Source organism: Microcaecilia unicolor, chromosome 3 (assembly GCF_901765095.1).
Source record: "Microcaecilia unicolor chromosome 3, aMicUni1.1, whole genome shotgun sequence".
NCBI classification, from domain to species: domain Eukaryota; kingdom Metazoa; phylum Chordata; class Amphibia; order Gymnophiona; family Siphonopidae; genus Microcaecilia; species Microcaecilia unicolor.
In genome coordinates, this window is record NC_044033.1 from 439,876,323 (window position 1) to 439,903,921 (window position 27,599).

General features: G+C 43.6%; 1 protein-coding gene across 2 annotated transcripts in view; it reads right to left on the reverse strand.

Moving 5' to 3' along the window:
- The window catches only part of RNF144A (ring finger protein 144A), a 130,340-nt gene that overhangs the window by 76,388 nt on the left and 26,353 nt on the right, over positions 1-27,599 (reverse strand). For both annotated transcript variants that reach the window (XM_030198903.1, XM_030198902.1), the window contains exons 2-3: positions 18,551-18,695; positions 4,305-4,409 (exon numbers count right to left, since the gene is read on the reverse strand). In XM_030198903.1, the coding sequence (XP_030054763.1) occupies positions 4,305-4,409; positions 18,551-18,685 (240 nt within the window). In that variant the 5' untranslated portion in view covers positions 18,686-18,695. The remainder of the gene's footprint in view (positions 1-4,304; positions 4,410-18,550; positions 18,696-27,599) is intronic.

Genomic DNA, 27,599 nt, shown 5'->3' on the forward strand with positions numbered 1-27,599 from the left:
AAATTAGGCTTGGAGGCCTAGCCAGAGCTGCTGCTGTGTGTGACCACCACCTGCTGAGATAGAGAACATACTGAGGAGTTTCCGGCAGCACATGACCACATATAGGGAGGCAAAAGGATTGCTCTCTATCTCCACCTGCTGGTAGATGGACACAACCCACCAGTCTATGGATTGATCAGCTTGATGATATGGAAGTAGTGGTTGTCATTTGCTTTGTGTCCGACATTTCAAGCAGAGCTGAAACATCTAATGGTTGGTCATTCTGAATGTTATTTCTTTGTTGAGTTTCTATACCTTTCACATGTGGCATGTCTTTTTCTTCTATCTCTAGAACTTCTTTAAAATAAATCTTCAACATTTCTCTAGGAGAGATTAGTGGTTGTTTAGGGAAATTGATGAAGCGTAGATTATTACATCTTGAAGCATTCTCCAACATTTCTGACTTTCTTCGCAAATTAAGCAGATCTTTAATCGTAGTTGTTTGTAACGTTTGCATCTGTAGAAAGTCTTTTTCCTGTTTAACAACTTCTGTTTTAAGTAATTTCGTCTCATTTTCAATTTCCCTTACTTTCCCATCTAAAACCACCACTTCTTCATTTATGGAATATTTTGAGATAAGATGGATTTATACATCTACTTTATTTGAACATGCTATTTGTTGGTATAGATATATAGACGACATTTTTATGGTCTGGGGAGGAACAGTAGACCAACTGGACCAATTTGTCGCTGAATTAAATCTATGTCATGATACGATAAAGTTTGAAGCAAAACAGAGTACTTCAGCCATTGCCTTTTTGGATATTTGGGTCACTTTACAAGAGCAAGGTATGGCCACTTCTGTATACATTAAACCTACAGATCGCAACACGACTTTACAGTTCACGAGTATGCATCCTCATCATTGTACTACTAACATTCCATTTGCCCAATTTCTCCGATACAGGAGAATTTGTTCTTCCACTGTGGGGTATCAACAACAGGCTAAACAACTAGAATCAAAATTGATTAATAGAGGCTATCCTAGAAAATTGGTATCTACAGCCAAGAAGAGGGCTAGGAACAACCATAGAGCGTGGTTGTTACATCCTGATTCGAAAACACAGAAGTCAGAAGAAGTGTTAACTTTTGTAACACGATATAATGTTCATTCCGAGAGAATATCTAACATAGTGAGAAGACATTTAGCAATGTTGAAAGTGCACCCATGCTTTCGCGATTTGAGAGTGGTATTTGCTTACCAACGCAATAATAACTTGAATGACTCTTTATGTCCAGCGGAAGTCTGGAACTTAGAGCGAAACAAAAGACATGAGGATGGGTCCCATAGAGCTTGTGGACATTGTTCCGTTTGTCAGATCATGTTAAGTTCAAATCAATTTGTGCATCCTGTTTCTGGTAAGAGATATAGGCTGCACTTTAACACAGATTGCATTTCCATGAATGTAATCTATGTTATAATATGCCCTTGTACATTATGCTATGTAGGTCAGACTTCCCGTGCTTTAAAGACCCGATTGATAGAGCACCGGCACTGCATTCAAGCGGAGAAAACACATGAACCTATGGTGTCTCATTGCATGCAATATCGTCATCAATTTTCTGAATTACGATGTATAGTGATCGATCAGATAAGAATTTCAGAAAGGAAAGGGGATATTAGACGCCTTTTACGACAGAGAGAACAACGATGGATCTTTGAATTAAAGACTGTCATACCCGGTGGGTTGAATATAGCGCTGGAATGGAAGGCGTTTCTTTAATTGGAAGATTTTTGAAGTGACGTCAGACGCTGAGTATATAAATGCATTATGGGAACAGAGAGACCGTCCGCCATGTTTTGATCTTGTGATTTATGGAGATGGTGAGAGATTCAGAAGCTTGGATTTTTTGAGCATTCCCCTGAAGCAGCTTATTGTTGGCGAAACAGGGTTTCCCTGTCGGGACTTTATTCATATGTGGAGTACAAACAGATGAAATCGGAGTTAATTAATCAAAAGATTTTCCGGTGAAGATAAGTACTCTTTCCAAGTTCTTCTTGAAATTTAAAGTAGGAGTTGAATCTCCTTTGCAGTTGTTGTCAAGCAAGCTATGCGATGTAACCATTATAAAGACAGCAGTAGTTAAATACAATGTAATTGTGGAGTTTTTTTAAAGACACGTGATTGAGACAGTCTCCCCGTTATACTAAAGGCTTGCCCTTTGACAAAGAGGTAGACTGTCACACCTGATGTCTTTTTTTCTCCGCATTTATTGCATGGTTTGATATTAACTTGGGTTGCTTGCCAACAGTCTGCAATCTTGGTAGAAAGTGATATTGTTTGATTTGATATTCTACCTTCCGGTTTCGATATTAAGGCATATGGTTTTCCCCAGTTATGCAATTAACAGCCACAAATTGTCCAAAGTCACTTCTTTAGGTTTTTGAGAAAACTTAGCGAGTGCTATATCCTCAGCCATATCATGTGAAACATGTGTCTCACCTTCAGCTGTCTCTCCTTCCACCTCTTGTAGATCTTCCGCTATGCGTGCAGGCAGGGAGGGGGCCAAGCCGCCTCCCTGATTCTCCGCTGTAACCACGACTGCCTCCCGCCCAGACTCGCCCCGTAACTCTTCGGTGTTTAGGGCGGCGGGCGCTGCCAGGGGAGAACTGCTCCGCATAGGTTGAGGAGGAGGCGCCCTGCCATCGGGGCTCAAAGAAACTTCCAGTTCAAGGGGCAGCCAACGGTCTCCATTTCCAGGCTGCTCCAGCGAACTGCCCATCGACGGCAACAACGAACCCGAAGCTCTCTGCAGGTATGTTTCTATCGATCCTGAGAGGGTAGAAGGCCTTTGCTGCTGGGCTGCAGTAGCAGCAGCTCTGCCTCTCCTCTTCGGCATTTCAAAAGGTAATTTGTAAAATAAGGGAAAACCGCAGGAGCTCAGAGACAAATCTATCTCAGTTGGCGTACATCTTGGACTCCTCAGTATATGTTTTGGGAGGAAATATTTTTTTACTCAACAAATAGTTAAGCTCTGGAACTCATTACCAGAGGATGTGGTAACAGCAGTTAGTGTATCTGGGTTTAGAAAGGCTTTGGAGTCAGTTCTATAGCACAAGCGCAAATGTTTGTTACATACGTAAATGTTTAAAATAATGGCATTTAGTGCAGTGGGATTTGATTCTGGTGAACCAAGTTCAATTCCCACTGCAGCTCCTTGTGACTCTGGACAAGTCACTTAATTTCAGGTAATTTATTTATTTATGACATTTATACCCCACATTTTCCTGCCCAAATTTGAGCTCAATGTGGTTAGAACATAAGAACATAAGAGTAGCCATACTGGGTCAGACCTGTGGTCCATCTAGCCCAGTATCCTGTTTTCCAAACAGTGGCCAAACATGCCATACTACAAATCCCAGGGCAAGCAGTTGCTTCCCATGTCTGTCTCAATAGCAGACTATGGACTTTTCCTCCGGGAATTTGGCCAAAACATTTTTAAACCCAGATACACTAACTGCTGTTATGACATACTCCGGCAAAGAGTTTCAGAGCTTAACTATTAGTTGAGTGAAAACATATTTCCTATTTGTTTTAAAAGTATTTCCATGTAACTTCCTTGCGTGTCCCCTAGTCTTTTGGAACAAGTAAAAAATCGATTTACTTCTACTCGTCTACACCATTCAGGATTTTGTAGACCTCAATCATATCTCCCCTTATCCGTCTCTTTTCCAAGCTGAAGAGCCCTAACCTCTTTAGCCTTTCCTCATACAAGCTACAAGAAGACAGTACAAAACATGAAATATAAACTACAATCCCACACATATCAACAAAGGAAAGAATTGTAACTACACATAAAATGGGGGGAGGGGGAAGAATAAACTAGGCATCAGCATCAATTAACAGAAAGTTTTTAATGATTCACAGAGCTACCTTTTGTGAGATACTTTCAGTCTTAACTAACCAATTGGTTTTACACAAATAGGAGTTTGTGGCTATCTATATAATCGAATCCCACACCTGGAAATGTGAAACTTTGCCTTGGTATTGTCAAGGAGTGCCAGGACCAAGATCAAACTAATTTGGATCTAATTCAGATGTGCTTTGATTGGGGGACTGAGTTTTCGATGGTAACATTTGATATTAGTGCAACTTTTGAGACCATCGATCACAAATTTTTATTGTTGAGGCTACATGCATTAGGCCTTTCAGGACAAAATCACAAGACAGTGAGACTGAATTCCATGTTGTGCATTTCCTTATAACTAATTTCAAGGCTGAAAGAAAAATCTCACTGATCACTGCAAGTTCAGGGTTGCCTACCTCATTCTCTTGTAGATGTCCTCTCTTTGGACAGGCAGAATCAGGACAGCTGATTGCCGTTTCCAGACCTTCCTTGATCAAAAGTTCAACATATTGTTTCAAGCACTGTTTGGAAACAAAACAGGACATAAATATCTGATCTAGTAAAGAATGTTGCAGGTACCACACACAAGAAAATGGATTAAAAATTTCTAAATGGTAGTAGGAGACTAAAGAGAATTAACATAAAGATGACATTTCTATTTAAAAGGTATCAGGAGTAAACCTGGGGCTTTATTTACAGAATAAACTAATACAAAGAACATACCAGACAACAAATCATGGGCAACACTTGTTTGTTCTCCTGTTCTCAGCTCCTAGTCACTGTAAGTTAGAAGACATTTGAAGCAACATTCAACTGAAGCAGCACATGAGGGTACTTTGAGGGTAATTCTTGTATATCATAAAGGCCATGAAAAGGTGCAAACCATACATATTTCTAGTTTTAATGTAAGCTATTTTGCTTCTCTTGAGCTGAGAGCAGACTTAAAGAGTTGCAAAATAATTATAAATGTGCTTTTTCTGAAAAATACCTTTCTAAAGCTGCAGAAATTTGTGGTTTCTTGCTTTCAAAAGGCAAATAGAAGGGTAATTGAATAACCATTTATTATGTCTAATACTTATTTAGTATCCAGACTTTTTCTTGCCTGGTATTCTGCTATCTCATTTTTATTTGCATATAACTCACCAAATTTCCACTGTTACTTCCCTCCATTTCAATTTTGTCGCCATTTCTACTTTATTCTTTTTCCAACTATCTCCTTCCATAATATCCTCGTATCCTACCTTTTTACTAAAGTTCATTTCCTATATGTATAACTTCTCTTTTACTCTTTACTATCTCCTTCACTCCCAACCACCACTCATTTGCTCCCATCTGCAGCATTCCATCCCTTCCTGCCCCTTGCACTGTTGTCTCTAATTCTTCCCTTCTCTTAGTCCTGCGGTCTCTAATCCTTCCCTTCTCTCCTTCTTTTCTTACTCACTTATGTTTTTTTTTACTTGCCTGTTGAGGCACCAGCCTGCTCCTCCCTCTGTGATATGTATCGCTTGTTTATTGAGTCACATAAGCAGACAGAGGGAGGCAAGCAAGGCAGTAACAGAACAGGTAGCCACTGGAGTGTAAGGGTCTTAGGACAGCAGGAGATAAACTGAAATGAAACAAAATAAAGGTACCTTGATGACCTGGCTATGTGGTGGGTAAGAAGAGAAAATAAGAGCTTCTTTTACAAAGCCGCACGCTAGCGATTCCTGCGTGGTAAATGAGAGGAAGCCCATTCAATTCCTTTGGGCTTCCTCTCATTTGCTGCGCAGGAATCGCTAGCATGGCTGTGTGAAAGAAGCCCTAAGTCAAGTGAAGATGGGGGACATCCACAGTGATTCAGAAAATTAGAGTTATTTTAAATAACTACATAAGTATTGCCACACTGGGACAGACCAGCATCCTGTTTCCAACAGTGGTCAATCCAGGTCACAAATACCCGACAAGATCCCGAAAAAGTTCAATACATTTTATGCTGCTTATACTAGAAATAAGCAGTGGATTTTCTCCAAGTCAATTTAATAATGATCTATGGACTTTTCTTTAAGGAAGCCGTCCAGACCTTTATTAAACCCCGCTAATCGCCTTTATCACATTCTCTGGCAACAAATTCCAGAGTTTAATTACATGTTGATTGAAGAAACATTTTCTCCGTTTCGTATTGAATGTACTACTTTGTAGCTTCATCACATGCCCCCCAGTCCTAGTATTTTTGGAGGGAGCAAACAAACGATTCATGTCTACCCGTTCCACTCCACTCATCATTTTATAGACCTCTATCATATCTCCCCTCAGCCGTCTTTTCTCCAAGCTGAAGAGCCCTAGACGCTTCAGCTTTTCCTCAAAGGGAAGTCATCCCATCCCCTTTATCATTTTCGTCACACAATTAGCACAAGTTAGGACGAGATCCAGGGGAGTTTTTCAGTGACATTCAAACAGTGAGCAGTTATGGAATACTAAGCTAGAAAGGGAGACCACAGACTTTTAGTTTAAGTTAACAGCATTGACATTGCAATCTTAGCAAATTAAGTCAAAGTCTATACAAATTTGGAAGCATTACAATTGTGTTGATATGGAAAAATTATGTTCTTACTTGATAATTTCTTTCCTTTCTTCATCCCTATGAAGAAAGACTAAGGAGGTTAGGGCTTTTCAGCTTGGAGAAGAGACGGCTGAGGGGAGACATGATAGAGGTATATAAAATAATGAGTGGCGTGGAACAGGTGGATGTGAAGCGCCTGTTCACGCTTTCCAAAAATACTAGGACTAGGGGGCATGCAATGAAACTACAATATAGTAAATTTAAAACAAATCAGAGAAAATGTTTCTTCACCCAACGTGTAATTAAACTCTGGAATTCGTTGCCGGAGAACGTGGTGAAGGCGGTTAGCTTGGCAGAGTTTAAAAAGGGGTTAGACGGTTTCCTAAAGGCCAAGTCCATAAACCGCTACTAAATGGACTTGGGAAAAATCCACAATTCCAGGAATAACATGTATAGAATGTTTGTACGTTTGGGAAGCTTGCCAGGTGCCCTTGGCCTGGATTGGCCGCTGTCGTGGATAGAATGCTGGGTTCGATGGACCCTTGGTATTTTCCCAGTGTGGCATTACTTATGTACTTATGTCAGACCAGTCCAGACCAATGGGTTATGTCCATCCACCAGCAGGAGACAGAGAAAATAGTTCCAAGTACTTTGCCCTTAAAGTGTATTTTGCAGCAATGAATCCTCAGTATTTTGAACAACAAAGCAATGGTGCTCTCAACTGCTACAAACAAGAAAACAGGAGACAGGAATAACTATACCTTACCGGAACTCCAAGAACACCGAGGTAGGAGACCTTCCAGGGTTTTGTGCGATGAAAGGCAGCCAAACCACCCATCGAAAAGGAAGGGGGGCACCACTCAGTCATTTGGTCTGTCATGCAGACGCACTCCTGTAGCAGGAGAACCAGCTCATCATAAAAGAGAAACAAGAGCCGTCAAGAGCTGGCATCGCAAAGTGGCATGGACAGTAAGGATGAATCATGTCCTCTTTAAGTGGCCTCCGTTTCCATAAGTCGAAAATGACCCAGTCACCAACATGGTGGAGTTTTACAAAGACTAGGGGACACTCAAGGAAGTTACATGGAAATACTTTAAAAATAAATACGAGGAAATATTTTTTCACTCAACACATAGTTAAGCTCTGGAACTCTTTGCCAGAGGAGGTGGTAACAGTGGATAGCGTACCTGGGTTTAAAAAAAGTTTGGACAAATTCCTGGAGGAAAAGTCCATAGTCTGCAATTGAGACATATGGGAAGCAACTGCTTGCCCTGGGATTTGTAGTGTAGAGTGTTGCCACGATTTGGGTTTCTGCCAGGTACTTGTGACCTGGCTTCGCCACTGTTTGGAAAATAGGATACTGGGCTAGATGGACCATTGGTCTGACCCAGTATGGCTACTCTTATGTTCTTATGAGCTCTAGAAGAAACCACAAAGAAGCAAAGCAAGAAACAGTTGGGATAGGCATCTGGACTGGTCTGGTATGATTAAAGGAAAGAAAATTTATCAGGTAAGGTAAATTTATCAGGTTTTTCCTTCCTTGTTATCAATACCAGACCAGTCCAGACCAATAGGATGTAGCAAAGCAGTCACAGCATTAGGGAAGGAAAGGAACATTACAAACCAAAGAACAGTAATACCTCAAAAGGACAATGAAAATGTCTACGGAGACATTGAGCGGCCTCCTAAGAGAGCCCGACGCAGGCGTAGACACTGAGAGGGCCCTGGACCGCGGGGAAAAAAAACAGTCCACAAAAAAAAGAGGTAGATGCACCGGGAAGGAATCTAGCGTCCAGAGACCCAAGAGAGGTCAAGGAAGTAAACTAAAGGCACTAAAGGCTCAGAACACCGAAGTGGAACTGCAAGAACAGAAATGAAAACCAAGAGAACTACGTCCCACAAACAAAGATGAAGAAAGGCCTCAACTGAGCCAAAAGTCCCCTAAAGAAAGGAAACTGGACCACAAACCTGCGGCATACACGCTCTGAATCCTCAGGAGAACAAAGAGGCAAAATCCTTCCTAGGAGGCAGGAAACAGGAATAGAGCTATGCTCCAGCGCCAGAGACCAAGCCCCACTGTCATGTTATCGGCTAGGCCCGGCTCCACATCCTGGGATGAAGTGACGGCCGAAAGACAGACGGAATCACACTCCCTGACCAGAGAGAGTGAGAGTAATGCCACCACTTCCAGGAACAAATATATGCTGTGTCCCCAGAGGAGAAACTCAAGGACAACACTGCCCCAAAGAGAAAGAAATAAAGGGCCATTAGAGACCAGGAATGAAGTCCCGCTAAGGCTCACAGCAGAAAACATGAGCGGGCCCCAGCCAACCTACCATAAGAGAACCACAAATGGCCCACAGGAAATGAGCCCGGCAGACAAGGAAAGAGGTGTCTAGACACAAGCGCCAGCACAGCACCAGACAACACCAGAGACGGTATTATTCTCACCCACCACAGACAGCGAGGCGCACTCCATAGCTAATGTCCTGAAAAGACGCTCGGTTCGACAGCAGGGAGGCGACAAAAAACTCGACCTCTAGTGACATGTTCAGATGGAGTCAGACTTCAGCAGCCAAAGCATGGCCCGGCATCCAGGGACGGAGCAAAGCCCGATGTCTGGAGATGGAACAAAGCTCAACGTCTGGAGCAAGGACCAACATCTAATGTCGTAGGAAGGTTTGACATGCTGAGCAGGAACAAGGCTTGATCTGCAGAGCCATAGCAAGAGTCACCCTGCAGAGCCAGAGGCAGAATTGCCATCCAGACTTAAAGCAAGGTTCGCCATCCTGAGACAGAGCAAGGTTAGACCTCCGGAAAAGGATAAAGCTCAACATGTCTCGAAGAAACCCTGCAGGACAGCCAGAGGCAGGACAGCCGGAGGCAGAGCTAGACTAGACATCTAGAAATAGGTGCAGTTCGACATCCAGACCCAAACATGCCAAGGTGGAGCAGGAGTCGACAAATAGAATGGTGCTAGTCTCGAGCTAGAGATGGAAGAAGGTTCAACCTCCAAAGAAAGAATAAGGGTCGACATAGCAAGCTGTCTCTGACAGGGCCAGAGCCAGAAGTTGGCAAACATGCCAGGAAATAGAATGACCATCCTGGAAGCGACAGAATGTCAGCACTGACAGCGGCAACAGGACCATCCCGGAAAGAGCAAAAATGACAAACGTAGGAGAGACTGGAAGGCAGAGCTGCCCAAGATATGAAGTCCAAGTGGATCAAAATAGGACTTCAGCTCAAAGACTGGATGGCAGAGCATCCTACTGAAGCCAAGATGGAAGAACTGATATGACAGCCTGTCGACCCCACAAGGAGACATACTTGATCTTAGAAGGGACAGAACAACAGTCCCTTAGAGAGGTAGAATGTAAACCAGGATAGAAATAAAGTGCAAGGCATGGAAACCAGCAAACAGTCCTGGAAGCCAACGACATGCCAGCAGCTATGCCCTGCAATCCCATGTACAAAGGGAGAGCAGTAGAAAAACACGTCGAGATGAACTCCAAAGGACCTGTCCCAAAAAGAGTCTGCTTAGGCTTTTCCTCTTGATTTTTAGAAAAATTGGTTAAAAAAAAAAAAAAAATTACACTGAAAAATAGTTTGGTACTCATTTTAAGAGGATTACTTCTAAGTTGTTTGTGACATAAGCTATCCTCGATTGGTTCTCTAAACACTATTTTTGTACAGGTGCCCAAAAAGAAATACCACAGGAAAACTGTAATAGCCTCAGAACACTGAGGAAAGCAGAAGAATCACTGAAAACCAGCTTGCAGGATTGAACAGCAATTCCTAAAGGAACAACATAACAAACAGGTGAAAAAGAAACATAATACACCAGAGATTTGCTAAGGCAGACTAGCAAAGGAAATTACATCCATCCAGGTCAGAAAGACCAAAGGAACCTATAAACTAATCTTGGAGCAGAAAAAAGGCACCAACAGCAGCCAGTACGAGGTAAGTACAGAGGAATGCGCCCCACAGAACATCAAAAGCCGACAAGGCATCAGGGGAAACATACTAATTAGGTCCATGTAAAATAAAAAGCCAGGTCCCAAAGGCTTGTGCATACAGCCGGGAGCTAAAAAACAAAGCCAACTGAAACCAGGAAATACTTGTCCGAAGCAGCTAGAGCAAGAAAACAGCAAGCCTCCTAGAGATGGAAAGCACCACATCCTAAGGAAATTATAAACGGATGAATGTTCAGGCTACAGAGCTTCCGCCGACTCCAAGAATTAAAGGCTGAAGACAACCAAGGAACACAAACCTTGCAACGAGAAACTGCTTCAGCAAAGTCAGGCTGAGCCTGAAGAGAAACCGAAGGCAGGAAAACATCCTATAACAAGGATCAGGGTTTTCTATTTTTTTTGTTGTTTTGTTTTTTTTAACGCGAAGAGACAGAAAGCCACGGAAAGGGCAGAAACGGCCTGAAAAAACTCCAAGTAGAGGAGGCAAAATAAAGGTAGAAGACCAAGATGGCTTCCTGCTCTCAACTGTCGCAAACACCAGCGCCCACCAGAGGTGAGAGATGCGAACCCTGTAGGTGAAGCTGTCCCCCACAATGAAAGAAAAGCGCTGGAGGGAAAACAGATCCTGCAGACATCCCTGAGATGACATGTGAAACCAAAGTCCTGGCGGATCAAAGTGCTGCACTAACGAAAAGGGCAGGCAGGCCAAAATGTTGTCAACGTGCATAGAGCACAGCAGACCAGCGGACCGCAAGGAGCACTGCCACCATTAACACCCCAAAAGCCCGCCAAAGGAAAAAAAAAACAAGAGCACCAATCCAGTCCTCAAGGAACCCTCTGAAGCCAGCAATGCAAAAACAAAAAAACAGAGGAGGCAATAAGTGACATAGAAACTCTCTGTTTAATAAGTTTTTTAGTTTTTTGTTTTTTTTTTAAAGGGAAGAAAGAAGAGCAGAAAGCCAAACAGAGTGGTACAGTTTATATAGCAGGATGACGAGAAACATACATACATATATACTTGCCCAGCTGCAGAAAGCACAGCGTGCACATACCACATCCAAGCCCACTGAGCCTCAAAGGCCTTCGGTGAGAGGGAAGGGGAGGGGAGGGACCCAGTAGTACCAGTATCCCTTAGCTAGCAGATGAAGGACCCAGAAGCACTGGGTATCATTCTGACAGGGTTACCAGCATACCCCTTGCTAAACCACCCCCAGCCAAGCTGGGGCAGGAGCTAGCTAGCAATACCCAGAGGAGCTGCACATCTGTCCACCATTCCGCTAGGAGACAGAGAAAATACTGAGGATTCCTGGCTACACAATACCCTTTAAGGGCAAAGTACTTGGGAACTATTTTCTCTGTCTCCTTCTGTTGGTGGATGGACTGGTCTGGTATTGATGACAAGAAATAGTTATATTTGGAAGTGATAAGCCAGGACTAACACATTGGGTGCCACAGCTCTTATTGCTCCCCTCCCACCCCTCACTAAGTCTCAATAGAAAAGAAAATTACAACTCAGGTCAAACATTTCAGTATCTTGGACTAGTTAACATTAATAGTGTATTAGTAGACCGGGTCCCTCAAGCAGGAGAAGACACTATTAGGCCCTAACCTGCCAAGTCTACTGCTAATGAGTGATACATCAAGCTAAAACCAGCACCACCCAAAAGGAACAGAAATACAAACAGTAATGAATAGTCAAGACATTAAGGATGACAACAGAGGTCCTGAATCACAAAGTAGCGGGGAAAAAAGAACTACCCATTTCATGTTAATGCTAAGTTGGTGCTTGGTGTAAACATGCAACAATGAATAACAGATTCAGTTATGTAAATAAAAATTTAAGCCCCTATTTTTCCAATACTCGTCACCCAGAGTTTTTAAATAATGCTAGGACTGAAAGAACAAAAAACATAACCACTTGTAACCACTCGCCTCCACCTACCCTCCTCTCCTCCTTCCGTACACATTAATTGATTTGATTACTTTATTTTTTGTCTATTAGATTGTAAGCTCTTTGAGCAGGGACTGTCTTTCTTCTATGTTTGTGCAGCGCTGCGTACGCCTTGTAGCGCTTTAGAAATGCTAAATAGTAGTAGTAGTAGTAGTAGGGTGGTAGGACTTCAGCTGACAATGTTATTCATTTATAGAACCCTAGAATGCAACACAAGTCTAAGTTTCCTTAAAACAAACACCATTGTGCAGAACGCCAGATTTTACTTTAACCTTGTTGGGCAGACTGGATGGACCATGCAGGTATTTATCTACCTAAACTAAATAGCACTTTCCCTTCTTTAAGATACAACCATAGTAAGATACAACCACTGTATTTATCTACCGACATTTACTATGTTACTGCAAGATAAACCTGAAGCATGATATTTAAGTACAAATGTGCTCTCTAGCTCATGTTAACACCCATCTGCAAAGTACATGCCACCCCTTAACTCTGAACTAGAAGTAATATCTTCAGTCCATATCCAGATCTTTCTAATGGACAGAACGGTCTAATATTAGGAATATATTAACTATATATGTTTACAGTGAAGATATTCAAACACTTGGACATCACACTATAATTTCTCAGTACGCCATGTGAGTACAGTGAGAACCTATTCCCAGAGTATGAACTGACACACACATCCAAAGACATTCATATAAAAGAAATACACATCAAAACAGAAAAGAAAAAAAAAAACAGAAGGCTCAGAAGCTATTATGTATATACTATGAGCTGTTGTCAGCATGCACTATGAAAACTTCTCTGGCAAATAAATAAAAACAAAACAAAAAACAAACAAAGAAGATAAATTACAGGTAACATCTCTATCCCATCTATTATATAGAAGAACTGGCAACTGATTATAAAGCTGCATCCACTTTGGAATTTTTGACTACAATTCAAAATCCACTTTGGTTTCTCTTATGCATTATGTCACCAGCATTTCTTGTTAGAATAAACAGTCTTGTGGCAACTACTTTCTTTTTTTTAATTCGCAGTTACAGAATATTGAGGATTACTTGTATGCCTTAAAGTCTATGTGAAAGCAGTTACTTTACAGGCCGTTGATTTCCCAGTTTTATTTAAAACATTTCTAAACTGCAGTATTCAACTGTCCTAGGCAATGTACAGAAAGGCTTTAAGATACCAACATATGAAAAGGTGAAAATTAGTTCTCACCTGTTGATTTCCTTTGCTTGAGTTCTGCTAGACTAGTCCAGACCTATAGTTTATGTTCCCTTATCAACAACAGAGGCAGATATTTGAAGTTTCCAATGCCATCAGCATAACAAGTGGTGCAGCCAGGAGCATTCTAGTTTACTAATGCCAAAGCCACTCAGAGACCAAAACAATTATAAGGAAAAACTCAGATAACCAAACTGAACCCAGAACAGTGACCAAAATGATAAAAAGAGTGAAACTACGCCCATCTGAGGAAGGAGGTTAGGCCTCTTCAGCTTGGAAAAGAGACGGCTGAGGGGGATATGACTGAGGTCTTGAAAATCCTGAGTGGTATTTTTCACTCTTAAAAAGTACAAAGACCAGGGAACACTCAATTAAATTACATGGAAATGAAATTATATAAAAATACTTTTAAAACAAATAGGTAGAAATATTTTTGCACTCAAAGAATAGTTAAGCTCTGGAACTCTTCACTGGAGGATGTGATAACAGCGGTTAGCATATTTGGGTTTAAAAAAGGTTTGGAAAAGCCCATAGTCTACTATTGAGAGACATGAGGAGCCACTGCTTGCCCCGAGATTGGTAGAATGGAATGTTGCTACTAATTGGGTTTCTGCCCGGTATTTGTTATCTGGATTGGCCACTGCTAGAAGCAGGATACTGGGCTAGATGGATCATTGGTCTGACCCAGTATGGCTATTCTTATGTTCTTAGTTTGGCGATTTGACTCAATACATCTTCCAAGTTCACAGAGATTTTCAGCTCCTCCGCATCGTCAACCTTGAAAATCATTTCTGGTACAGGTATATTTCTTCATCTTCTTCAGAAAAGACCAAAGCAATGAATTCATTTGGTCTCTCCACTATGCCCTTGTCCTGCCTGACTGCCCCTTTTGCTCCCACGAATTCTCTCACAGGCTGCTTCGAATGCACCTGAAAGTTATTAATATGAGTTTTTGCTTCTGCACCAAGTTACCCTTCATATTCTCTTTTAGCTTGCTTTATGAATGCTTTGCATGTAACTTGCCAGTGCTTAGGTTGCTTTTTATTTTCTTCATTTGGATCATTTTTTTTTTCATTATTTTGAAAGATGTTCTTTTGACTCTAATAGCCTCTTTCATTCCACTTTTTAACCATGTTTGCTCATCAAAAGAGCTCTCCATAGAAGCCCCAGAAAAATAAGCATTCTCCATGGAGTAACACAGGGGAAACCTGGGCAAGTCAGCCTCTCCTGCCATCTCCTGGGTCTGTGTTTACTTTGTCTGGAGAGTAGAGGTTCCTGGAGGCCCCTGAGACCCAACTGCTGGGTTGGCTCCCCAATGACTTTGTCCTTGGATCTATGAATATACTTACCTAAGACATTCAGTCATTTAGGCTAAAAACTTGGGACCAAACAAGTGCAATGGGCCCCTGTTACCCCAAGTCTAGCAGGGGTGGCCCCAGCTGACACCCCCCTCTCACTGGGGGAAGCCTACTCACTTTAGACTACATGTGTACAAAATATGGTCCAAGAACAAAACAGCCATTGTTCCTGTCCCCCCTCCCCCAAGGGAGAGTCCTGTGCACTCCCTGTGCACCGCAATGCCATTCCATCACATACAATGCAAAAGGAACTGGCTATAGTGCTTGAACACCAGGATCCAGGCACCCCATAGCACCAGCTGGCTGGCATGACATAACTGGACAGCACCTCACCTGTACAGCTGCATATGTAAACCCCTCCCTCTGCCCTTGAAAAGGCAAAATAAGTTGCCTTCAAACCATTACAACAGGCCTGCTACCTGCCACAGCAATGCTGAGCAAGATTTCTGTGATTCATCTCTTTGTTTGTTTGTTTGTTTGATTGTTTTGATTAAAACTGTATTCCCCATTGGTGAAGAAAAAAGCACTAGCCCCAATACTTATTTTTTTGCTATTTTTCAGACTCACAGGAGAGGGAGAGAACTTACCCCTGCTGCCTGGCCCCGCAAGCCCTGTCACAGCCTAGCACACAGAGAAAGAACCTGTAGGTCAAAGCTCTGGACCACCAAAGAGGATCTGAGAGCCTCCTCTACCTCAACCAGTGGTCTGGCCAAGCCTCAGATCCTGGGAGTGAGCTCCCCCATGACACCAACCACAAAGCCAAAGAATGTAGACCAAGGCTGAGGATGGTGCAGGGATAAGGGATTTAGATTTATTAGGAACTGGGTGACATTCTGGGAAATGGGGAGACTGTTCTGAAAGGATGAATCAGACTGCTGGCACTAACTTTTAAAAAAGAAAGAGAACAGATTTTAAAATAGAATGGGGAAGAAAGCCAACAGTCGCTCAGGAGTGCATGGTTCAGTGTGGAATATCCTTGAAGGATACTACTGAAACAGGATATTTAGGGAATCCCAGCAGAGAGGCTTCAACAATGCTTAAAGCCAGGTGTGCTTAATGAGAGAGCAGGATAAAGGATGCAAATTATTCCCTTCAACTTCTAAGCAGCTTGTAGATACAAGGAAAAAAACAATACAAATGCTGGAAGCCTAAAAAATAAGATGGGAGAGTTAGAGTATATAGCACTAAATGATGAGGTAGATATAATAGACATTTCAAAGACTTGGTGGAAAGAGGACAATCAATGGGACACTGTGTTAACAGGGTACAAATTGTATCGCAATGAAAGAGAGGATAAAATTGGAGGGGGGTTGAACTATATGTTAAAGAGGGAATTGAGTCAAACAAAATAAATATTCCACATAAAACAGATAACAGCGTAGAATCATTATGGATCGAAATGCCATGTGTAAAGGGAAGGAGTATTCTTGTTGGGCTGAACTACAGTTCGCCGGGACAAAACGAACAGATGGATGAAGAAATGTTTACAGAGATTAGGAAAGATTGCAAATTGAAAAACGCTAAAATAATGGGTGACTTCAATGTGATGTCGATTTTTTAAAAGGGTTCTAGGGATGATCCGGGAAATTACAGACCAATAAGCCTGACGTCGGTGCTGGGCAAAACAGTGGAAACTATTATAATGAATAAAATTAGAGAACATGATTTAATGGGACAGAGCAAGCATAAGTTCAGCAAAGGGAAGTCTTGCCTCACCAATTTGCTTCATTTCCTTGAAGGCGTGAATAAACATGTGGATAAAGGTGAGGCGGTTGATATATCTAAATTTTCAGAAAGCTTTTGATAAAATTCCTCATGAGAGACTCCTGAGAAAATTAAAGAGTCATGGGATAGGAGGGGTATGGTTAAATGGTCATTTCTCTCAATGGGGGGAGGGTGAACAGTGGAGTGCCACAGGGATCTGTATTGGGACAGTGCTATTTAACATGTTTATAAATGATATGGAAATCGGAACGACAATTGAGGTGATTAAATGTGCAGATGATACAAAACTATTCAAGGTTGTTAAAACACATGTGGACTATGAAATATTGTAGGAAGACCTTAGGAAATTGGAAGACTGGGCATCCAAATTGCAGTTGAAATTTAATATGGACAAATGAAAGGCGATGCACATTGGAAAGAATAATCCGAATCATAGTTACCTGATGCTAGGGTCCACCTTGGGGGTCAGCGAACAAGAAAAAGATCTAGGTGCTGTTGTAGATAATATGCTGAAATCTTTTGCTCAGTCTGCGGCAGCAGTCAAAAAACCAAACAGGATGCTAGGAATTATTAAGAAAGGAATGGTAAATAAGAACAAAAATACTATAATACCTCTGTATCGCCCTATGGTGCGACCGCACCTTCAGTACTGCATTCAGTTCTGGTCACCGTATCTCAATAAAAGATATAGCGGAATTACAAAAGGTTCAAAGAAGAGCAACCAAAATGAAAAAGGGGTTGAACTCCTCTCGTATGAGGAAAAGCTAAAGAGGTGAGGACTCTTCAGCTTGGTAAAGAGACAGATGAGGGGAGATATGATTGACGTCTACAAAATCCTGAGTAGTGTAGAACGAGAAGTAAATCAATTTTTTACTTGCTCCAAAAATACAAAGACTAGGGGACACTCGAAGAAGTTACTTGGAAATACCTTTAAAATAAATAGGAGGAAATATTTTTTTTCACTCAACGAATAGGAGGTGGTAACGTTAGCATATCAGGGTTTTAAAAAGGTTTGGACAAATTCCTGGAAGAAAAGTCCATACATAGTCTGCTATTGAGACAGACATGGGGAAGCAAACTGCTTGCCCTTGGATTGGTCGCATGGAGTGTTGCCACGATTTGGGTTTCTGCCAAGTACTTGTGACCTGGCATGGCCACTGTTTGGAAAACAGGATACTGGGCTAGATGGACCATTGGTCTGACCCAGTGTGGACCAAAAGGTTAAAAATTTCTGCACTAGTCTACCTGCTTCATCTGTTGGAGGCAAAGAAAATTCCTGGCTGCACCAGCTGTTATACTGATGGAAGCAGAGACTTGAAGATGCCAATGGTGATGACAGCTGATAGTAAACAGACATAACCCATTGGTCTAGACCTGTCTAGTAGGATAAGGAAATATGGTTAAAACAATAAAGAAGCTTAATCATCAGTATAAAACTATATTTCATATATTCTTCCTATAAAGATTTGAGCCTACAAATAGGTGGGAAAATGTGGGACACAATGTAACAAATACATAAATAAAAAATAAATAACTTCACAGTAACATTTGTTCTAGGTCTTATTGACAATATTTTGTCACAATATTATATAGTAAGATGTGATTTTAACACAACTGAAATTTGTTTCTGAACAAAATTATTTCAAATTAAGTTTAATACAGGTCGAACTGCTGTGTAGCAAATTGTGTCAAATTATCAATTTGTTTTCTCTAGATGGCAACTTTTGTAGCAATATGTAAATCCTACCCACTTTACAGAAGCTGCCCGTTTGTCCAGAAATCCGGAATGCACCCATGAATTAAAGTGCCTTGCTTGATTAGATCCCCTCTAGATAAAAGCTTACCCATGTAATTTCTTTGCAAAATATGATATAATAGAGCATACCAGCGTACAGAAGATACATTGGCACTGTGTTATTGTGGTCATTTGTTCCACAGGATATTCGCCAAGGCAAAGTTTACAGGACACCAAAGGATCAAGTGCCAAGTCCCATGTAGGTCTATATCTTGCTGTAGTCATTGCAGAAAACCTACGAAAAGATGAAAAAAAGATTAAATATTTAGACACAGTGCGTATACTAGAATTCAGAATCTGAGATTGAAAAAATAATTTGTCCTATAGTCATTTTAAAAAGTTACTAATTAGGAAACAGATTCTAGTAATCAAAGAAGCAATGAACTTTTTTAGGAATAAGCTGGACCTTGTGTACTGGGCTATGGGTGAATGAAGTCAAAATTCTGATAACCTAGGGTTGTTTGAGGGAAATTAAGCCTGACGGGCCAGAAGATGCCTATAGCAGTATTGTAATTGACAAATACTATAAATTTTGTAGAGCATTGTGCAAGTAACCTAATATTAGGATTTCTGTATTAATGCTTCTTTCTAGATCTTCCATCTTCCTGTGGCTTTACTTTAGCTTTCAATCATTTCATTACACCACAGCAAATCTACACAAATACAGCCATTTGCTGCTATTGCTACCATTAAAAAAAGACCTAATGTTGAGGCAGCAGGAATGACAAATTAGGGAGCATACAAAGGACTTTCTGTGAACTCACTATTTATGTTGTAATTTCTTTTTCTACGATTAAATTTAAATTGCTCAGATGATATTGTCAATGGGCATATATCAAGAAAGAAATAAACTTAGAAGGAGCTAAAATGTGATCCTGTTGTAGCCATATCTGGGTCCTGGGAGAATGCACACAAGAGTTGTGGCTAGAGAATGTCACAGGGACAATGTTGGTCCCATCCCCGCAAGCTCTGCTCCCATCCCATCCCTGTGAGCTGTCTGATCCCATCTGCACAAGCCTCAAACACTTACGATTTTATATTTTAATCGTTTTATTAAATTGGAAAAATAAATAATATTCTGTACAACTGTCACTTTACAAATCACAAACAATACAGAACAAAGATATCACACACACACATACACAAAGTAGCCACATCCAGAGGTGCCAGGTTCAAATCCCACTACTGCTCCATGTGATCTTGGGCAAGTCACTTAACCCTCCATTGCCTCAGGTACAAAATTAGATTGTGAGCCCTCCAGGGACAGGGAAATACCCTGTGTATTAACTCAACTTGGGCTACTACTGAAAAAGGCGTGAGCAAAATCCAAATAAATAAATAAATAAACAAATGCCAAATATATAATAGTTGACCAAAAATGATAGACATATTAAACCAAAACCCCAAGAAGCCACACTGAGATGTGTTTCATTCTATACTGCACAAAATATAAAGATCACACATGCCAGAGATGGTGTCAGGGGAGTGCATCTAGGACAACTGCCCTCTGGCCAGAAAGAGCCCTAAGCTGGAAGCTGAAGAAGGCATGGCCTTGGCTTTGGGGTCCCATCTCAAATTTATGCCCTAGGCCCCAGCCATGTCTAACACCAGCTCTGGCAGGATACATAATTCAAATCACAAAATAGAAAATATTTTTTGCTACCCTTTCTCTCTGCTCCCCTACTTAGCTTTAGAGCTTCTCTCAGAATTTTTTCTCTTTATTCTTTTTTTGTTAATAACTTTATTAACCTATAAAGGGAACCAACTAAAGAGATTAACACTGGTGGAATGAGGCAAGGGAGTGGAGAAGGAAGGAGGGAGCCCTACAAAATCAAAAAAAGGTACTCACCACCATCAGACACAGTCTCACTAAGCTGAGGCTTGCAGGCTGGAGCTTAGGGCCCAAAGAGGCAAACCTCTCCTGCTCATCAGGGAAAAGGTTTGCATGCTGATACCCAAGAGCTACCCACAGCCAAGGATTCAAAAGTCTACAGGCTGCAAACTTCACCCCAAAAAGACAGCTCAGCACCAAAGAAGAATCCTGCTGCAGCAGTCCACCTACACTATCTACTGTAGAAAAATACTGGCATTTTCCAAGCTGGACCAGTAAGGTCACTGGAAAACTCAGGTCTCTATTCCATCTGTTGGTAAGGTGACATAACCCAATATTTCCCAAGTCGATCCTGGAGTATCCCCTTTCCAGTCAGGCATTCAGGATATCTACAATGAATATGCATAAATTTGATTTGTATACATTGCCTCCATTATAAGCAAATCTCTTTCATGCATATTCATTGTGGATATCCTGAAAACCTGACTGGCAAGGAGGTACTCCAGGACTGACTTGAGAAACACTGGCATAACCCAAAATAAAAAAAAAGTTATAGGTTCTCGAATGAAGGCTAATATATGCAGTATTTGGAGACCTGATACAATTATTTTCCAATCTGCTGCCTTCTCGCCACATTCCTGACATCCATGACCACATCTCACAGCTCTCCCATGCTACTGGATGCAAGTACACACATCACCCATACAGCTGGGATGTAAACACAGGCCATATACCTGGCGTGCAACAGAGATACACAAATGCTACATGTACAAGAAGAAGGAAAAGGGGTTGGAACACCCATAAAGGACTTGTAAAGGCATCTGGGGATGGGACTAACATTAAAATCCAGTCAAGAGCATGAAAAAAAAAAAAGTCAGTCAGAACCGCATCTGAGAAACAAATACAAGCTGCTGAGGTTAGTCTGGGGAACTAGAGGGAGAGAACATAGGAGAAGCCGGAGTTGGACTGATTAGAAAGGAGTGTACAAGTGAAAAGGGACACTTGGCTGTGACAATTTGGAAACAGCATCTGTTTCAAAAATCAGTTAAAAAAAACAAAAACATTTTTATGCAATACTTATGCAGACTTACTGCTATTGCATGAGTGCTATTACTGACATCTGGACAGCAATAATTATGACAATTGTACTTTGAAAAAGCCTTCCTTTCTTCAATCAACCCAAACATTTAAGTTTCACACTACACCATGTACTTGGAATTTGTGAAGGTCAGTAGAAGCATAGCATCCTATAAAGATCAATTTCTAATTTACACAGCTCTTTAAAAAACAAAGAAACAAACAAAACAGAAAAGCCACTAGTCCAGCCACACTGTGCTCTATTCCAACCACAGGCATAAAACATAAGGAAAAGAGCAGAACATGTAATCTTTCATGACCTGTAATCATATAAAATAAATGTGCAGGACTGCTAAAGTTCACTGCAAATGAACTCCGTTTCAACAGTCATTCAGTTTCAGGGCACACTATGGTAAACAGTGCACAACAATAACCATCATTTAATTACAGGGAATCAAAGGAGCCAAATATATACAGAAGTTAAAAATACACTTAAAGTTGCCTCTGCAATTATTTACATAAGAAAGCAATGAAGAGGGTACATGTAAGCTACTCGTAGCCCACTTAAAATAAGATATTATCAACATAAGCTATTTCTAAAAGTTCTAACATTGTAAATGACAGCCCATAAAGATTGAAAGGGCCCATCCGGTCTGCTTGTCAGTTTAGAGTTGTAACTTCTGTTCTGTGCAGGATACCTTAGTGCTTTGTTCAATCCTCTTGCCATGAAGAGATCCTCTATGGTTATACCTAATCTTTTTGAATTTCTTCAAAATTTTGGTTGCCTCCACCTTCTCTGGGAGGGCATTTGAGGCCCCTTTCCATTAAAAAAAATATATTAAAAAATTTCCTGATGGGAGGAAGTGACATCACCATACGAGATGGCAGCCTATCCTTTCGTTCCTCACCCAGGCACACCAACAAGGGAAAATTAGGTTCTTACCTTGGTAATTTTCTTTCCTTTAGTCATAGCAGATGAAGCCATTATGTATGGGTTATGTCCATCAACCAGCAGGGGAGATAGAGAGCACTCAAACTTTCACAGTGCCCTCTTGGCCAGCTAGCTCCACTGCCTCTTCAGTATTTGAAGCTTCCAAAGCAGTATGGCAAACCGCAATGGGAATCACAAGAGCTTTCCTCACAGCGAACGATGGCCCATCACAAGGGCATGAATTCATAAAGGAGGGAATGCACATCCTCCAGGAGGGAATAAACTCATCCTCCTTATTGTATAAGTGGAGGGGAACACACGCGCCTCCTGGAGGGAATCACACATCCTCCCAACACACTGGAGGGAATGAACTCATCCTCCTATTTATAGAACTGGAGGGGAACACACGCGCCTCCTGGAGAGAATCAACACATCCTCCAAACAAAAACATGCTGGAGGGAATGAACACATCCTCCTAAATTTAAACTGAACATGAATCCTGAAGATTGTTTTCCAACTTTCTCCCAAGAAAGGAACTTCAGGAAATTAGAACAGAACCTGAAAAACAGATTCACAGCATACAGACAATCATACAGGGAGGGCTCATGGCTTCATCTGCTATGACTAAAGGAAAGAAAATTACCAAGGTAAGAACCTAATTTTCCCTTCCTTGTCATCAAGCAGATGAAGCCATTACGTATGGGATGTAACAAAGCAATCCCTAGATAGGGTGGGAACAAGCCACATCACGCGCTAGCACTTGTGCACCAAAACGCGCATCCCTCCTGGCAGCCACATCCAGCCTGTAATGTCGGGCAAAGGAGAGCTTAGAAGCCCATGTTGCTGCACTGCATATCTCTTGAAGAGAGAGTGCTCCAGTTTCAGCCCAAGAGGATGAAATCGCTCTAGTAGAATGCGCCTTAAAGGCTACAGGCAGAACCCTGCCGGCCAGCAGATAAGCTGAAAAGATAGTTTCTTTGAGCCAGCGGGCAATAGTGGCTTTAGATGCTGGAGACCCTCTGCGAGAACCGGATAGCAAAACAAACAGATGATCAGAAGTCCTGAAAGAGTTAGTAACTCGCAGATACTGCAGCAGAGTCCTGCGCACATCCAAAAGGTGCAGCTGCCCAAAAGATTCTGGAAACTCTTCCTCTGAAAAAGGGGGCAAGAAAATAGGCTGGTTTAGGTGAAAGGCTGAAACCACCTTAGGCATAAAGGAAGGCACGGTCCGAACCGTGACTCCGGACTCTGAAAATTGCAGAAATGGGTCTCTACAGGACAGCGCCTGGAGCTCTGACAACCGTCTCGCCGAGGTAATGGCCACCAGAAAAACGGCCTTCCGTGTCAAATCTTTCTCCGATGCTTGCCGAAGCGGCTCAAAAGGAGATGCCTGCAGGGCTTTCAAAACTAGCCCCAGGTTCCAAGCTGGAAAGGGTGCTCGCACTGGAGGTCGGAGCCGAAGCACCCCTCTATGAAACCGTGCCACATCTGGGTGAGCAGCCAAAGACACGCCTTCCACCTTACCACGAAGGGAGGCCAACGCTGCCACCTGCACCCGCAGGGAATTATAGGCCAAGCCTTTTTGTACACCTTCCTGTAAAAAGTCCAGAATCGGCGAGACAGGAGCCCGCATTGGAGCAATGGCTCTGGAAGCACACCAAGACTCAAACAGGTACCAAATCCTGGCATAAGCCACGGAAGTGGACCGCTTGCGGGCTTGCAGGAGAGTGAAAATAACTTTATTGGAATAACCTTTATCCCTCAATTGCACCCTCTCAATAGCCATGCCGTAAGACCAAAGCGGCCGGCGTCCTCCATGGCTACCAGTCCCTGAGTCAACAGGTTCGGTACCAGAGGTAACGGCAGAGGAGCCTCCAGGAGCATCTGTCGGAGGTCTGCATACCAAGGTCTCCTTGGCCAATCCGGGGCGATGAGGACCACTTCTCCTGGGTGCAGCCGAATCCGCAACAGCAGGCGCCCTAACAAGGGCCATGGGGGAAACACATAAAGTAGACCCGGAGGCCAGGGTTGAGCCAAGGCATCCAACCCCGCCGAGCGAGGATCTCTCCGTCTGCTGAAGAAGCACGAGACTTTGGTATTGGCACTTGTCGCCATTAGATCCATCACGGGCTTGCCCCATTTGGCACAGATCTGCAGGAATACTTCGTCTGCCAGATTCCATTCTGCTGGATCGATCTGATGCCTGCTCAGATAATCGGCCTGCACATTGCTCTGACCTGCAATATAAGCTGCCGACAGACACTGAAGATGCAACTCGGCCCAGTGGCAAATCAGTTCGGCCTGCGCGGCTAGTGCTCTGCACCTTGTTCCGCCTTGTCGATTTATATAGGCCACCGTTGTCATGTTGTCCGACATCATTCTGACAGCCAATCCTTCCAGGGTCACTTGAAAGGCCAGAAGCGCCTGAAACACCGCTTTCAACTCTAGGCGGTTGATGGACCACTCCGACTCCTCGGATGTCCATAGACCCTGGGCATGCTTCCCCTTGCAATGTGCGCCCCAGCCCTTCAGGCTGGCATCTGTTACTACTAGGCACCAAACGGGGAGCGTCAGCGGCATTCCTCGCCGCAGCATGCTGTCCGAGAGCCACCACTCCATGCTGAGTCGGGCCACAGGGAGCCAAGTAAGTCTGCATTGGTAATCCTGAGAAATAGGAGACCATCTCCGGAGTAGGGAATACTGTAGAGGTCTCAGGTGCGCTCTCGCCCAGGGTACCACTTCCATCGTGGCTGTCATCGATCCCAGCAGCTGGACAATGTCCCAAGTTTGCGGGCGGGGCATCCTCAGGAGCACACGGACCTGATTCTGAAGCTTGCACCGCCTTAGCTCGGGTAGGAACACATAGCCCGAGACTGTGTCGAACCTGGCCCCCAAACATTCTAGAGATTGTGAAGGGGTCAGGTGACTTTTGGCCATATTGACGACCCAGCCTAGAGATTGCAGTACTGAGACCACTCTGGCTGTAGCTTGTAAGCTCTCTGTTGCAGAGTCTGCTCTGATGAGCCAGTCGTCTAGGTACGGGTGAACCCTGATACCCTCTCGCCTGAGAAAAGCAGCTACGACCACCATTACCTTCGAAAAGGTTCGGGGAGCTGTGGCGAGGCCAAAAGGCAAGGCCCTGAACTGGAAATGCTTTCCCAACACCGCAAACCTCAGAAACTTCTGGTGCGGGGGCCAAATCGGTATGTGCAAGTAAGCTTCTTTCAGGTCTAGAGACGTGAGAAACTCTCCTGGCTGTACCGCCGCAATGACGGAGCGCAGGGATTCCATGTGGAAATGCCGCACTCTCAGGGACTTGTTCACTTCTTTTAAGTCCAGAATAGGGCGAAAGGACCCACCTTTTCGCGGCACCACAAGTAGATGGAGTATCGGCCGCAGCCTTGCTCGGCAGGATGCACCGGGGTCACTGCCCCTAACTGAATCAGACCTTGTAAAGTCTCCTCCACCGCCGCCCGTTTGGCGGCAGAACCGCATCGGGACTCCACAAACACGTCTCTTACAGGGGCGTTGAATTCTATTCTGAATCCATCTCTGATCAGGTCCAGAACCCACTGATCTGAGGAAATCTTGGCCCACTCCTCGACAAAGAGAGAAAGCCGTCCTCCGATGACAGGCATCGAGGAGAGGGCCGGCGCACCATCATTGAGAGGGTCGCCCCTGAACTCCTGGTCTTGAGCCACCGGCTGCGGAACGCTTGTCCGAGCGAAAGGAATTCCTCTGCTGACCACGGGCACGTGAAGTGAACCCAGCAGAACACCCCGGGTGGTACCTTCTAGCTTCACGGAAGCGAGGTCTGTACAAGGAGTGGACCGCCTGGTCCTTAGAGGAAGGCCTCTGCCTATCTTCGGGCAAGCGCTGGGGTTTTGGATCACCCAGGCCTTTCACAATTTTCTCCAACTCCTCACCAAAAAGGAGAAGTCCTTGAAAAGGCAACTTCACCAACCTTTGCTTAGAGGCCATGTCCGCTGCCCAGAGTCGTAGCCACAGACGACGGTGAGCCGCCACTGCTACTGCCATTTGTTCAGCCGAAGCTCTGACAAGGTCATAAAGGGCATCAGCCAGAAAGGACAAGGCCACCTCCATCCGCGGAGCCACATCCAAGAAGGGCTCCGCTCCATCTCCGGGCTGAGCCACTGCCTGTTGCAGCCAAGCTAGGCAGGCTCTAACAGCATAACAGCTGCATGCAGATGCCCGAACAGTGAGACCTGCAATTTCAAAGGACCATTTCAATGCTGTTTCCAGCCTACGGTCTTGAACATCCTTCAGGGCAACACCTCCTTCAACAGGGAGGGTAGTTCTCTTTGTCACCGCAGTGACTAGGGCATCCACTGTAGGCATTTGAAAACGAGCCAAATGTCCCTCACGCAGAGGGTATAACTGCCCCATAGCCCTGGAAACTCTTAAAGGTCCCTCGGGGTCAGCCCACTGAGCCGAAACAAGCTCTAGGATGGAGTCATGCAAAGGGAAGGCCCGAGCAGCTTTCTTGGTACTAGCCATCCTGGGATTACCCGAGGAGGCCATGCCACTGTCAGGATCTTCTATCGAGAGGGCCTGCAGGGTATCTGAAATAAGCGCTGGCAGCTCATCACGGTGGAAAATCCTCACCGCGGAGGGATCATCCAGATCCTGTGGTAAATCCGCACCTGACTCTGGTTCCTCAGACCAAGAACGTCTGTCAGAGTTCTCCGAATCCTCACACCCCGACCACGGGGGGGAAAAAAACACAATCTGAAGGGGAATTAACCCTTCTGCGCTTATCTTTAGGCCAAGCATCCGGGAAAAAAGCCTCACTGGGCAGTCCCAGGCCAGAATCCATCGGGGGGGGGGGGCAATCAGAGGAGCCTCAGGCGACCCTTGAGGAAGGGCTCTTTTCATCATGTATGCTTTATGCAGCAAAAGCACAAAATCCGGGGAGAAAATCTCACCCTGGGCACCCAAATCCTGTCCGGTGCTAGCCACTCCTGAAATAACCTCATCTCGAGGTGCCCCACCTGGCTCAGGTCTCTCCGTGTCCACGGAGGCCGCGTCATGCGGTGTAAGCAAAATGGCGCCCGCTGCCAGCTCAGAGCGGGAAGAAACATCGCTCGCCATGCTCGGGCCGGCTCCTACGCCAGTACAGCACGATTTACAGAGCCCTGCTGCTGATTTGCGCTTGCCACAAGTGGAACAGCGCTTTACATTGTCCGCAGCCATCGCCGAAAAACGGCGGTAAAATCCAAAATGGCGGTTTCGCGCCAAAATCGCCCCGATCGCGGGCCCACCCCGGAGGAGGTGGAAAA